The sequence below is a fragment of the Hibiscus syriacus genome, unplaced genomic scaffold (genome assembly GCF_006381635.1).
Source record: "Hibiscus syriacus cultivar Baekdansim isolate YM2019G1 unplaced genomic scaffold, ASM638163v2 tig00110610_pilon, whole genome shotgun sequence".
NCBI classification, from domain to species: domain Eukaryota; kingdom Viridiplantae; phylum Streptophyta; class Magnoliopsida; order Malvales; family Malvaceae; genus Hibiscus; species Hibiscus syriacus.
This window is the reverse complement of record NW_024062800.1, coordinates 427,266-442,120: the sequence shown is the minus strand read 5'-3', so window position 1 is coordinate 442,120 and position 14,855 is coordinate 427,266. Positions and strand designations below refer to the sequence as shown.

The 14,855-nt window shown below is 36.2% G+C and overlaps 1 protein-coding gene and 1 pseudogene across 1 annotated transcript; both read right to left on the bottom strand.

The window, feature by feature from the left end:
- Window positions 1-933: 933 nt before the first annotated feature.
- Window positions 934-3,035, bottom strand: LOC120135532 (INO80 complex subunit D-like). The gene is made up of 3 exons (XM_039151806.1): window positions 2,472-3,035; window positions 1,689-2,000; window positions 934-1,370 (listed from the first exon to the last, which is right to left on the bottom strand). Exons 1-2 carry the CDS (start codon window positions 2,909-2,911, stop codon window positions 1,736-1,738), a joined length of 705 nt encoding a protein of 234 aa, XP_039007737.1. The 5' UTR covers window positions 2,912-3,035; the 3' UTR covers window positions 934-1,370; window positions 1,689-1,735.
- Window positions 3,036-4,999: 1,964 nt separating this feature from the next.
- On the bottom strand, window positions 5,000-6,508 carry LOC120135591 (annotated as a pseudogene).
- Window positions 6,509-14,855: the final 8,347 nt, after the last annotated feature.

Here is a 14,855-nt window from a genome sequence, read left to right as displayed (position 1 = left end):
TTTAAATTCTGAAAAAACACGACTCGAATTGTTCCGTCTCAATTGAGGATCTAACCCGATTTCAGTTTCCCTTAGCGGACCGTTGCTAAATGTATTCACAGAAAGTCGAATGTGCCATAGGCCGATCCTTCCTTTCAATTGTTAATCGAAACTGAAATTCAATTCTAACATACACTTTTTGAAATGAAAATCACTTTTGATTGTAAAAGGATGGTCGATTATCGATCATTGATTTTCAAAAACTGAAAATATAACCCTGAAGGGTATGATGTGCTTTTCGATTCTCACGATTCAGAATCGAGTCATTTATTTAGCCTTTAGCTATGGAAAATTTAGCTAAGCATGGTAAAAACCATGCTTAGCATTTTAAAGAAAATAAAATGGAAAAAACTTTTATAAAAACTAAAGAAAGAAAGTAACAAAGAGTTCAAGAGTAAATGATTCAAAGATCCCAATGATCATTTGAGGCTTACCCTGTTGGGGTATTTAGTCCTCAAAAACCCTAAGAAATCACATTCAAATTTAAAAAGATAATTCCTAAAAAATAAATATAAAAATAATTCTAATTTCAATTCAAAAATTCGACCGAGTCTCCTTCTCCACACAATCTGCTGACTGGACCTTCTAGAAGCTACTGACTGAACGCTAAGTCATGCACACCAATCAAATCATGAATTCAGAAAATCAAAAATTACACAATTTCATCATTTTTAGCAATATTTCTAGAATCTACTGTCTTGCATTGAAAATGAACGAAAAAGGCTAAGTTAGCAAACTAAAATAACTAATTAAGGAGTAATTAATCACAAAATAATGTATAATTTAATCACTAATCAATTGCACACGTGAGTTTTGATGTATTGAATTGGATACGGGAAAATCAACCGGTATAGTGGCAAAAACCATGGCTACAAACTTTGCCCTGCATGACTAGCATTCACAATCCGCATTTACTCATCCACCCCTATCTAATAGGTCATAGTCCAATGAACGGGAGTGTCCCACTCATGTTTAAACTATTTGAATTGGTTGATAAATATACAAGCCTTGATTTAGTCATACATACAGCTTGCAAAAGATTTTAATAAGTCTTTCCATGGAACCACAGAAGTATACTACAAAGCTACAACAATCAGGATGAATCCAAAGTTCCAAGTTTTAAGGCTTCGAGGCACCACTTTCGGCATACTTGTCAAGCTGAGTGAGAAAGCATGCATGTAACATTGGTCATTGGCTGAAGCACATTGGTTGTTACTGTCATTTACAAGTAGAAGCTCGGCTACTTCATGGATGCCTATGATTTTCGTGTCACTGATGTCGATGTCGGACATTGCACTGACTTGTATTGGCGGGGTGTCAACTTAAGATACCTGAACCGAGGGATAACAAGATCAAGGGATCGACCATCAAGACAATTAAACAAACATAGAACATGAATTATGTCTCTCCCTCCCGGCTCAGTTTATAACTTTCTCATCTTAAGATCACCGGTTTAAATCAAGTTCAAACAAAAGGCTCCTCTCAACTCCAAAGTTTACAATAAAGATCGCCAGAAGCATCGATATGAATTGTGATAACTAGTGACATAAAGGAAAAGAATACAGCTACAGCTTGACATATTAAAAACCTAGGAGCTGCTAAGACGGGTATCGAAACATCAAATACGAGTAAGAGTCAGTCAGTCTCACCTTTGAATTCTTTAGCATTGGTGACAAGTGCAGCAATTAAGGAAGGTTCAGCTAGGACATTCTTCCTTGATAGTAGTTTTACTAGTGATTCCCCTCGAGACAGCTCTTCTTTTGGCTTGTATTTGATGTACATATTCTGCCACTATGACATGAAACATAGGAGCAAGCTTACTCAAAGAGGAAACATTAAGATTTGCCTTCTTCAATGCCCTGTTAACATTTTTCTGAGTCTTTTGGAAGTGGGCAGTACACAGAGAAGGAACGGCTGATCTGAGTATTGGCTTCCCGCATGTTATAGGTCCGGCATGAGCACTATACAAACAAATTCAGGCCAATAATTAAAAAAAATCAATCTTCACCATCCTTATCCCCTACCCTATTCATTATCATTTTCATGAAAGAAAAAAAGCTCTTAACTTTTTATGAACCTAAACTACCCATAACCCCTCTAACTCCCAAACCCAAGGCAATTGTGTTTAAGTGCATTTGAACCCTCCACCTCCATGCATAAAATTTTAAATTCTAGTATATTTAAATATTTTCTTTATATTTACTATTGATAATTTGTTCTCTTCTATTAAAATTTTAAAACTTTGGCCTCTAAATTTCGTCAGCTAACCCAAAATCCTGCCTCCATAGACCCGGGTGGCAAGAAAACCTCTCCTTCCTTCCTTGGTTATAGCAATCAAACGCTCTTTCTCATCATAATTCACATACATAGATACATACATACATACATACCCATTAAATTAAGATTAAAGAAAAACACAAAAAAAATCATACCTTTTGATGACATATGTGCAAGCTTTATAGAGCTTCTGCTTGGAATCGGAGAGGATATGGAGATGGCAAAATCTAGTCAAGGCCATGGCTTTGAACTTACATCCAACAAACGAACAATGTTGATTATTCCTAAAATTCAAACCAACATTATTGTTGTTATTACTATCATTAACATTAACATTATTATCAGCAGCGCGGTCAGTGAGTGGTGCATCATCTTCTTGAATAGAGTTTTGCTTGAAAGGGCTGATACCAAATTTCCAATAATAGTTCCTGTACTGGATCTTGAGGTTGTCCATGAGAGCCCAGTAGTGGTGCCGGTAACACCGAGAAAGCTGCCTCAGGTGCTGCAACCGCCGCTTGAGGAGCTCTTCGCGCGTCAGGTGGGTGGCGCGTGCCAGAACCACGTCCTGTGATGGAGGAGATGACATGTTTTTCATGATGAAGATCGCAACAGCCACTGTTGGGGGTTAGGTTTTTTGAAAAGAAGCGTGGAAGAGAAGAAAAAAAATGGTTCTTTTCGGATAATAGTAATCTACATTAAAAGCAGCCCCAAAGGAGGAGAAGCCTCCATTTCAGTTTTGGATGGATCTCTGGCTTCGGACAACTATCTTTAGGTATTCAAGGGGTTCGAAGAAGGATTTCGCTTCTGCTCATATTTCATTATTAGTCCTTGTACTATGCATAAGTTTTAAGATTTATGTTTATAATTTGATTTTATTAATTTTTAATTTAAAATTATTTTTTGATTATTTTAAATACATTCTTTAAATTTTTTTATATAAAATAATAAAATAAATATGGACAAAAAAATAAAATAACTGACATTAATTTAATAGGTTTGTTATTTTTTCGGTTAGTTCAATTTGGAAAAAAAAGTTTAAGAATTAAAAGAGAGGAAAAAAAATATTACTGACTAAACTACTTTCTCATCTAAATTTGAAGGTCAAAATTATCACGTAAATAACATTTTTATGATTCATGTCTCAATTCTACCTATATATTATAAAAATTGTCATAATAATTCAGGTTATGACAAAAATATTTGACAACAATATGAGAATAATTTTTTTCTTGCCCTTTAGTTCCAAGGTTTCGCATTGATTAACCTGGACCAACCCGGATTGCACACTTAGCTTTGTGGATAAATCTTCTAGTGGAGATTTTCTACATACACAAAGACTCGAACATGAGATATTGCTTAAACAATATCAAGCTGCTTATCACTTAAACCAACTCATTTAATACTAAAATAACACATTTTAATGATGATATGTTATGTGGAAAGTAATTTTTAAAAAGGATAAATTATATGATTGATAATTTTTATTTATTTTTTATATCTTTTCTTAAATTTAAAAAATATATATTTGGCATCTTTAATTTTTTTTTACAATTATTAAAGATTAATTATCGAAAACTTTTAAACTTCAGTATCAAAATAGGGGTGAGAAGATAGTAAAGGGATGAATGATGTAATTTACCCATAAAAAATGAAGTGCGTTAAGTTTTAACGACAACGTATCAAAATAAAACAAAAATTAAACGTTAGGTATAGTTTTAAAAAAATCAAAAATTTAAATACTAAAACTGATAATTTACACTATTTTCCCCTCATTACAGTAAACAACTATTTTTCCATCTTAAAACCCATGCAATTTTTTTTGTTACATATTTTTGCTCAATTTTCATACCCTTATTGATGAAATCGATGAGTTTTTATAAAATAGAAAGTAATATGAAAGTTGATTAGTTAAATTGAAAACTTTTAAACTTCGGTATCAAAATAGAAGTGAGAAGATAGTTGAGGGATGAATGTATAATTTACCCATAAAAATGATTTTAACGACCGAAGTACTAAAATAAACAAAAATTAATTATTATGTGTGATTTCGAAAGAATTAAAAATTTAAATATTAAAATAGACTAAAGCTGATAGTTTAAGTATTAAACATGTAATTTATACTATTTTTTCTCTCTCTCTCTCTCATTACATTACTTTACTCTTTGTGTTTAGTTTTTCTTGTAGGATGTTTTTAGTTGAAAGTTTAACTACTATTTTTCCATCTTAAAACCCCATGCATGTTACATATTTTTCCTCAAATTTCATACCCTTAATAGATTTTGATGAAATCGATGAGTTTTTTCAGATCTAAGGCACAGTGTGGCCGACACTTAGCTTTCGATTTCTTATTCAATGCAAATATTTTGATGAAATGCTTCTACTGCTTCCTTTTGGGCCGGTGGGGTTCCGTATCGGTTCGTATCATTCTCGACATATAATGTAAAATGGTCTCGACCAATTTGTTACTTTAAAAATTCCAGTGAGGAAAATGAAAACTTACTCAAGTATTAGTGGTCATTTGTGTAATTTATCTTTTTTTAATTTTATATATTCATTATGTCATGTCAATAATCCGCTAAAAGTGTAATGATAGTTAACTCTTAATGATCACATCTTAATTAAATCAATCGAAAGTGATCAAATATTATGTTTTTTAAATTCAGTGAGAAAACGCGTATAGAACTTATACCAAAGTCATCAAACATTGTAGTTTGTATAGGTTGTATACAAGGCAATATCCATCAGCATTACTGCATGATGCTTCAGCCGGTTTGTTCCTGTAAGTGAGCTTCACGTCCTCCAGCTTCATATCAGTGCAAGGATTGCTTGGGCTACAATCAAAGTTCACTGCTATTTCCGTTGCCGATGTTCCATGGATGTCGGTTCGTAACATCGCTGATTTTAACCCCCGAAACCTGTATCGAATCGTTTAATTAATTATTCTTCCGAGCCAGCTCGGATAAAAGAGGATAACTAATTCGATTGATTAAAGAACCATTACCATACGTCCCTGGCCGGGGCAATTCTTTTCGTCGGGGCAGTAGTGTTGATCGATGACGATCGGATTTTCGACGTTGGTCATGATTTTATTCTAACACCGTTTTGAGTACCGGTAAATGTGACGGTTTTAACTGTCACATTTCGAACACTGGGTTCTTCGGCTTCCTTCCCAAGACTCCCAATGCTGCTCCAATGTCCAACCATATTAATTCAGAGATATAGCTACATATACAAGTGATGATCAATCGTTAATTACCTGATCCCATGGCCAGGTCCACATGCGACGTTCTCGATCCATAGATTGCTGGTTCCAGGGCCAACCGAGACACTCGTACACCGTCCACTTTTACGTTGTTGCAACCATTGATGACAATATGGTACAATTGGCTGTTTACAGATGTTAATCCTCTTATTACAATGTTCATTGAATTGCTAAATACTAACGACTGCAAGTGCAAAGCCAAAACAATAATTTGCAAATTGTATTATATAACGTTGGTTAATCGCTGATATCAATAAAACGTATGCAAAACTCACCGTGGCTCCACTGGGACACCCGTTTCCCGATCTCTTGCAAGCCCACAAGCTTGTGCCTTGACCATCAAGTATCCCGCCATAAACCGAAACCCCGTTTAGATGCTCAAAGAGAAGCCAGTTTCCGGTACTTCCGAGAAGGTTATAATCCGAAGGAGCGACGAATGTACCGTCTATACGAAATACAATAGCATTATTCTTGCACCGTCCTCGGAAAACGACGTTGCGCAGCAAAAACCACCCCGGCGGGACGTAAATGGTTGCAGGTTTGATAGAGCTGCAGGCCAAAGCCCATGCAGCAACCGTGGCTTTGGTTGAGTCCACATTGCCATCCTGTTTGGCTCCATAGCTAAGAACATTGTACGTATTGTAAGTCAATGGAACAGCTACCCCATACGAAGGGAAGACAAGGAGAACAAATGCAAGAAAAAGAACACAACTGGTTGTCTGTTCAATCTTTGAGGGATGAGAAGACACAAGTGCTGAAAGGGGTATTTATAAATTAGGGTTTACGTATAATTTGAAATGCATGCAGAGTGGTAATTTATCATTGATTGTCGTATAAGTAAACTTGGTGACGTCGCAGTGTTTGATCTGTTTTTGCTGATTACTTAGGGTTTTGTCTTTGCATGTGGCCGTGCATTCATGCAGCCGCCATTAGCTTTTCTTTTTCTATATATATAGAAAAAAAGTATGCATATCATGAGAACAATACAAATCAATAACAGATTTATGAAGTAAAAATCATAATCTTGTTGAAAAGATGGAATTTTTTAGGAAAAGAAAGGTGATTATGTGTAAATAATCTCCTGATTTATGCTTACAAAATTAGTTAAATAGAGCAAGAAAAGAGTGATGGGTAAGTTTCAATATTATATTACATGGATTTAAATAATTATCGAAATAGCGGTTATTATATAGTTATAGCAATACCGTCCGGAATTATTATTATATGACTGCAATATCCGTAATGATCACAATAGCACCCGTTTGTTGAAAAATCAAAAACCACATGGGCTGCTAGTTAGCAGCCGGTGGCTTTGAAAAAAAAATATATTAAAAGCCAATTTTTTTGATTTTTTATATGGTCAAATTACAAACTTTAGTTATTAAACTTTAGGGTATTTACAAGATTAAGTCCTTAAGATTTAGCTATAAATACCCTATCCCATTTAGCTTCAAAACCATCCCAAAGCATTCTAGCTTTCTTCCAATACTAGAGAGAATTTAGAGAGTTTCTTGAGAGTTGTTTTCTCCTTTTTATCAAGAGAGAATTATCATTGTTTTCTCATTGGTAGATCAAGAGAGGTTGTAATTCCTATTTTCTCATAGTGAAATTCTTCTACCGTTGCCCATGGTTTTTATCCTAAATTTTTTAGGGGTTTTCCACGTAAATTTTGTGTCTCTTTTATCTTTATTTTTATTTTCTCAAATTATCAGTTGCGATTTTGCTCTATCTGATAGCCGTCTTCCGCAATAATTGGTATCAGAGCTAGATTTGAGTGTGTAATATCTGCTTATTGTCTTTGTGGTTGCCACCAAAAGGTGGATCCTCCAACATAAGAAAGTAAGAAGGTATTACCCATTCTTTGAAGGTTCCAGAGAACTATTCACGATAGTGAAATAGTGGGAGCTATCCGTAAAAGAAGCTATGGCAACGAAATTTGATATTAAAAAATTCAATGGGAGAAATTTCTCATTGTGGAAATTGAATATGAAGGACATCCTAAGGAAAGACGGGTGTCTAGCAGCTATCAATGAAAGGCCGGTGGATTTCGCAGATGACATCAAATGGAACGAGATGGACGGGAATGGTATGGCAAACTTTCATCTAGCATTAGCAGATGAAGTATTGTCAAGCATCAAGGAGAAGAAGACAGCTAAGGAGATATGGGATCATCTCACGAAATTATACGAGGCCACATCGCTGCACAATAAAATTTTCCTTAAGAGGAAATTGTACACTCTCCGTATGCCAGAATCTACTTCAATGACGGAGCACTTAAATACACTAAACACCTTATTTTCTCAGCTTATATCCTTAAGCTGTAAAATAGGAGAACAAGAACGTGTTGAACTTCTACTTCAAAGTTTACCGGATTCGTACGATCAACTCATCATCAACTTGACAAACAGTAATGTCACCAGTCTAGTCTTTGATGACGTTGCAGCTACTCTTCTACAAGAAGAAAATCGGCGCAACAATAAGGAAGATAGACAAGTAAATCTGCAACAAGCAAAAGCATTGACAACGATGAGAGGGAGATCAACAGAACGTGGCCAAAGCAGCAGTTATAAACATTGTAAATCGAAGTCGAGGAGCAAGAAGAATTTAAAGTGCTACCACTGTGGAAAGAAGGGTCACTTGAAGAAGGATTGTTGGAGTCTAAATAAAAACTCAAATCCACAAGGCAATACCGCAAACACTTCAGATGATGGAGATGCTCTATGTTGTGAAGCGTCAACCACCGTGGAAGGTAGAAAGAGATATGCAGATATATGGCTCATTGATTCGGGAGCAACATATAACATGACCTCAAGAAGAGAATGGTTCCATCATTATGAACCAGTCTCAAGAGGATCTGTGTATAGTTACAATGATCATGCCTTAGAAATCATTGGCGTGTGAACCATCAAATTGAAGATATATGATGGAATAATTAAAGTTGTTCGAGATGTACGGCATGTGAAAGGCCTGAAGAAAAATTTGTTATCCTACGGATTGTTGGATAATAATGCAAGCAAGATTGAAACACGGAAAGGAATCATGAAGGTGTTCCGTGGAGCGCTTGTGGTGCTGAAAGGCGAAAAGATAGCTGCAAACTTGTACATGCTGAAGGGAGAGACTTTGGTAGAAGCAGAAGCCTCTGTTGCCTCATGTAGTTCAGATTCGACAATGTTATGGCATCAGAAACTTGGACACATGTCAGAACAAGGAATGAAAGTCATTGTGGAGCAAAAGCTACTTCCAGGCTTAACAAAGGTATCACTTCCTTTGTGTGAGCATTGCATAACAAGTAAGCAGCACCGGTTGAAATTCAACACATCAAATTCTAGAGGCAAAGGTGTTCTAGAATTGGTTCACTCTGATGTATGGCAAGCACCGGTTACATCCCTTGGCGGAGCAAAATATTTTATCTCATTTATTGATGACTACTCTAGGAGATGTTGGGTGTAGCCTATTAAGAAGAAGTCAGATGTGTTTTTAACTTTCAAAAACTTCAAAGCGCGGGTGGAACTTGATTCTGGAAATAAGATCAAGTGTTTCAGAACAGATAATGGAGGAGAATACAAAAGCGAAGAATTTGATGACTTTTGTAGGAAAGAAGGCATCAAAAGACAGTTCACAGTGGCGAACACTCCTCAACAAAATGGAGTGGCAGAGCGGATGAACAGAACCTTGTTAGAAAGAACAAGAGCAATGTTGAGAGATGCAGGCCTAGAAAAATCATTCTGGGCAGAAGCAGTCAATACCGCATGTTATTTGGTGAATCGAGCTCCATCAACTGCAATAGAGCTGAAGACACCAATAGAGATGTGGACTGATAAACCAGTTGATTATTTAAACCTCCATGTATTTTGGAAGTATAGTGTATGTGATGTACAACTCCCAAGAAATTTCAAAGTTGGATTCAAAATCCAGGAAATGCAAATTCTTGGGGTATGCTGATGGAGTAAAGGGGTATCGCTTGTGGGATCCCACTGCCCGCAAAGTGATCATCAGTAGAGATGCTATCTTTGTAGAAGATAAACTACAAAGAAAAGAAGATGATGATAGCGCTGAAAAGTCAGAGACTACACAGATACATGTGGAAAAGGAGGATGAACAAGGAGATTCTTATGAAGCAGAACCAGCACATGATGAACAAGAACCAGAGAGTTCTGAAGTTCCAACAACTTGTCAATCAGATCGTGTGAGAAGACGACCCAATTGGCACTCAGATTATGTTATAGAAGGTAATATTGCATACTGCCTTTTAACAGATGATGGTGAGCCATCAACATACCAGGAGGCAATAAACAACTCAGATGCTTCACTGTGGATGATGGCGATGCAAGAAGAAATTGAAGCCCTTCATAAAAATAATACATGGGACCTTATTCCACTACCATAAGGAAAGAAGCCAATTGGTAACAAATGGGTCTTCAAAATCAAGCGAAATGGTGACGATCAAGTTGAGAGGTATCGTGCAAGACTGGTGGTCAAAGGATATGCTCAAAAAGAAGGTATTGATTTCAATGAAATATTTTCTCCTGTGGTTCGACTAACAACAGTTCGAGTAGTTTTGGCAATGTATGCTACATTGAACTTACATCTAGAGCAGCTAGATGTTAAAACAGCTTTTCTTCATGGAAATCTTGAAGAAGAAATTTATATGCTCCAGCCTGAAGGTTTTGAAGAAAAAGAAAAAAAGAACTTGGTTTACAGGTTGAACAAATCTCTATACGGACTAAAGCAGGCGCCGAGGTGTTGGTATAAGAGATTTGATTCCTTCATTATGTGCCTTGGAAACAACAGACTTAATGCAGACCCTTGTGCTTATTTCAAGAGGTCTGGTGATAACAATTTTGTTATATTACTGTTGTATGTGGATGACATGTTTGTTGCAGGACCCAACAAAGATCATATTGAAGAATTGAAGGCACAACTGGCTAGGGAATTTGAAATAAAGGACTTGGGATCAGAAAACAAGATTCTAGGGATGCAAATTCACCGAGACAGAAGTAATAGGAAGATTTGACTTTCACAAAAGAATTACTTGAAGAAGATCTTGTCACGATTCAGCATGCAAGATTGTAAGCCAATTTCTACCCCTCTTCCTATTAACTTCAAATTATCCTCCAGTATGAGTCCAAGCAATGAAGAAGAGAGGATGGAGATGTCTCGAGTACCGTATGCATCAGCAATGGGAAGTTTAATGTTCGCTATGATATGCACAAGACCAGACATTGCACAAGCAGTGGGAGTGGTTAGTCGGTACATGGCGAATCAAGGCAAAGAGCATTGGAATACAGTGAAGAGGATCCTGAGATACATCAAAGGAACCTCAAATGTTGCATTATGTTACGGAGGATCAAACTTACTAATAAATGGTTATGTAGATTCTGACTATGCAGGGGATTTGGATAAAAACAAATCTACTACAGGATATGTGTTCAAAGTTGCTGGTGGAGCTGTAAGCTGGGTTTCAAAATTGCAGTCAGTTGTGGCTACGTCCACAACAGAGACAGAATATGTAGCAGCTACACAAGCCAGTAAAGAAGCAATTTGGTTGAAGATGCTATTGGATGAGTTTGGGCACAATCATGAGTATGTCTCTCTATTTTGTGACAGTCAAAGCGCCTTGCATCTAGCAAGGAATCCAGCATTTCATTCAAGGACAAAACACATACGAGTTCAGTACCATTTCATTCGTGAAAAGGTTGAAGAAGGAACAGTAGATATGCAGAAGATTCATACCAAAGACAACATAACAGATTTCATGACGAAGGCGATCAACGCTGATAAATTTACCTGGTGCCGATCCTCTTGCAGCCTGACGGAAATATAAGCAACATAAAGGTACAAGGTAGAAAGAATGGTGTGAAGATATGATTGTTCTAATCAAATCTTCAAGTGAGAGATTGTTGAAAAATCAAAAACCACATGGGCTGCTAGTTAGCAGTCGGTGGCTTTGAAAAAAATATATATTAAAAGCCAATTTTTTTGATTTTTTATATGGTCAAATTACAAACTTTAGTTATTAAACTTTAGGGTATTTACAAGATTAAGTCCTTAAGATTTAGCTATAAATACCCTATCCCATTTAGCTTCAAAACCATCCCAAAGCATTCTAGCTTTCTTCCAATACTAGAGAGAATTTAGAGAGTTTCTTGAGAGTTGTTTTCTCCTTTTTATCAAGAGAGAATTATCATTGTTTTCTCCTTGGTAGATCGAGAGAGGTTGTAATTCCTATTTTCTCATAGTGAAATTCTTCTACCGTTGCCCGTGGTTTTTACCCTAAATTTTTTAGGGGTTTTCCACGTAAATTTTGTGTCTCTTTTATCTTCATTTTTATTTTCTCAAATTATCAGTTGCGATTTTTCTCTATCCGATAGCCGTCTTCCACAACACCGTTATGTTCACAATAGCGATAAACGTAACCGTAATTTAATTCCATGAATATTAATCGAATTAAGGTACAAATGTCAGACATGATTAAGTATCCAGCACGAATTTTGCTAGATTTTCAAAGTTTTTCATTATAATTTAAAGGATATTTGAATATCATATCTCCATATCTAAGTGTCATACATGAGCATTGAATACAAATACTTCATGTAAAATGAGAGGTCCGAACCAATAATACTATAGAAGGAGATTCATGAGGATAAAATGATAGATAATTCAGTAAATATTTCACTTTTAACTGCATTAGCATATATGTTATGTAGCCATCAAATTAAGAAAAACATATCGTAAGCGATTGGTTTAAGAGATATGAGCAGAAAATAAGGAATATGAGATGGATGTTGCTTAAGATGGTAGATTTCCAGTTTTCCAGGGTGGGTTAGCCCTTAGTAGATAAATATATGAGATAAGGATCATTCAATATAATTATATAGGGATAGACCGAGAGGGGTTAATCATAGTGACAGATCCAGAAATTTAAGAACGGGTCTAAAATTTTAATTTTTTAAAAAAAATAATAGGTATGCAAATTTTTTTATTTTTTTCTAATTTTTTAACTTATTAAACTAAATTTTACATTTTTTACTAAATAATGGGATGCACTTGGTCCCAAACGGCTTTGTGCATCCGCCCCTAGTTGGTCAGAATTGTTATTCTCCTAAAAAATTTAAATATATATATATATATATATATATATATATATATATAGAATTTTATAAGTTCACTTAGTTTGGGTTCGGTTAATGTATATATATATATATACACACACATATATGATATAAGAAAACAAGGAATAGTGTTTTCATAGAGTTATCGCGAGTAGGTAGCAAAAAGCATGTGGGAGTATGCAATGAAGGGCGTCACCATGCGCATTTGGCTGGCACCATCGCCCACCTACCGTATTTCATGTTTTCTGCTGCTCGGTTACGTTGTGACTTGTGCACAACGCTGTGCCTTTGCTTCAAGCTTAAGAATGTGAACAGCAACAATGCCTTGCTTCTATCTCATAATTCAAAACTTTAAGCTCAACAAAATTCCCACAAATAAAGTAATAAAAAGGGATATGTTTTAGATTTGTCTAGAAATTAAGTTGACAAGTTGGAAATTTCATCTTGGTTGGTGGCCAACTTATTGGAAATTTCATCTTGGTTGGTGGCCAAACTTTGAACATGTGAATTTCATATTTGGTGGCTAACTTGTACACATTGGAAAATTCTTTGGTAGGTGGCCAAACTTTGAACATATTGTTCTTGAAACTCAACTATAAATAGGCCTAAGTATTTCCATTAGAAATCATCCCAAAAACAAGTTATCTCTTCCTCTTGTATTCTTCATTCTCCCACTTTGGAAATTCTAAAGAATTCCATTTGTTGTAATATTGGCGATATAGTGAAGTTATCATCCGGTGTGGTGCCCGAGGAGTAGACGATATTCTTGTCGAACCTCGTAAATTTGGTGTGTTCTCTCCTTTATTATTTTTTATTCGATTCTTTTCCATTGTGTTTCAATATTCAATAGTTTGACAGATTTATCTGCTGTGCAACCTTTGGTGGTTTTAATCTTGAAATTTTAGGTCAATTTTAAAACTACGTTCGTGTGGGAAATAACATGTTTTCCCAAAACAATTGGCATCAGAGCTTCGGTTGAGGTTATCCTGGTGGTTCCGTTGCTGAAAAGATACAGTTCGTGATATTGAATATTGTTCGTTAGAATTAAAATGCCAAAATACGGATCAGTTAAGACATCAAGCGCTTCATCTGGACCGGTGAGGAGGGTGATGTCAAATGCAAATTTCTCGGTGGAGTTGTTCGATGGATCCGGTCATTTTGGCATGTGGCAAGGCGAGGTGTTAGACGCTTTATTCCAACAAGGTCTAGACATCGCCATTGAGGAAGAAAAGCCCGAATATATGGAGGAGAAAGAATGGGAAACAATCAATCGTTTGGCGTGCAGCACGATTCGATCTTGTCTTTCCAGGGAGCAGAAGTATGACTACAAGAACAAGACTTCTGCAAGTAAGATGTGGAAAGCTTTGGAGGAAAAATTCCTGAAGAAAAGCTCTCAGAATCGTCTCCACATGAAGAAAAGATTGTTCAGATTTGATTATCAACCAGACACCAGTATGAATGAACACATCACTGCGTTCAATGAGCTAGTGGAAGACTTATTGGGCATGGATGAAACCTTCAAAGATGAAGATTTGGCTTTGATGTTGTTGTCATCTCTTCCAGATGAATTTGAGCACCTTGAGACAACGTTACTTCATGGTAAGGATAATGTTACCCTTAAAGATGTAACTGCTGCTTTGTATAGTTATGAACTCAGGAAGAAAACCAAGAAGGAAAGTAAGTACGAAGCAGCAGAGGCCATAGTGGCAAGAGGTCGCTCGAAAAGTCAAAAGCCAAAGTGGAGATGGAGATCAAAGTCGAATTCCAGACTGGGAAAAGATGAATGTGCCTTTTGTCATGAGAAAGGCCATTGGAAGAAAGATTGTCCGAAGCTGAAGAAGAAAGAAAAAGCTGCTCCAGATGCATGTGTTGCAGAGCATGATGCACATGACTCTGACATATCATTGGTTGCTTCATCAACAACATTCCATTCCGATGAGTGGATATTAGATTCGGGTTGCACCTATCATATGTCCCCTAATCGAGAGTGGTTCTCTGATTTAGTGGAACTAAATGCAGGAGTTGTTTATATGGGCAATGACAATGCCTGTAAAACAATTGGGATAGGTTCAATTCGATTGAAGAATCAAGATGGATCAACCAGAGTTCTGACGGATGTCCGATACGTGCCCAGTTTGAAGAAAAATCTCATCTCGTTGGGAGCC

Bases quoted from the DNA above. Each gene is read 5' to 3' on its own strand.
- LOC120135532 (XM_039151806.1), bottom strand. From the start codon at position 2,911: ATGAAAAACATGTCATCTCCTCCATCACAGGACGTGGTTCTGGCACGC. The intron at 2,001-2,471 runs GTATGATTTTTT...TTGTTTGTATAG, and splicing joins TGCACATATGTCATCAAAAG to TGCTCATGCCGGACCTATAA.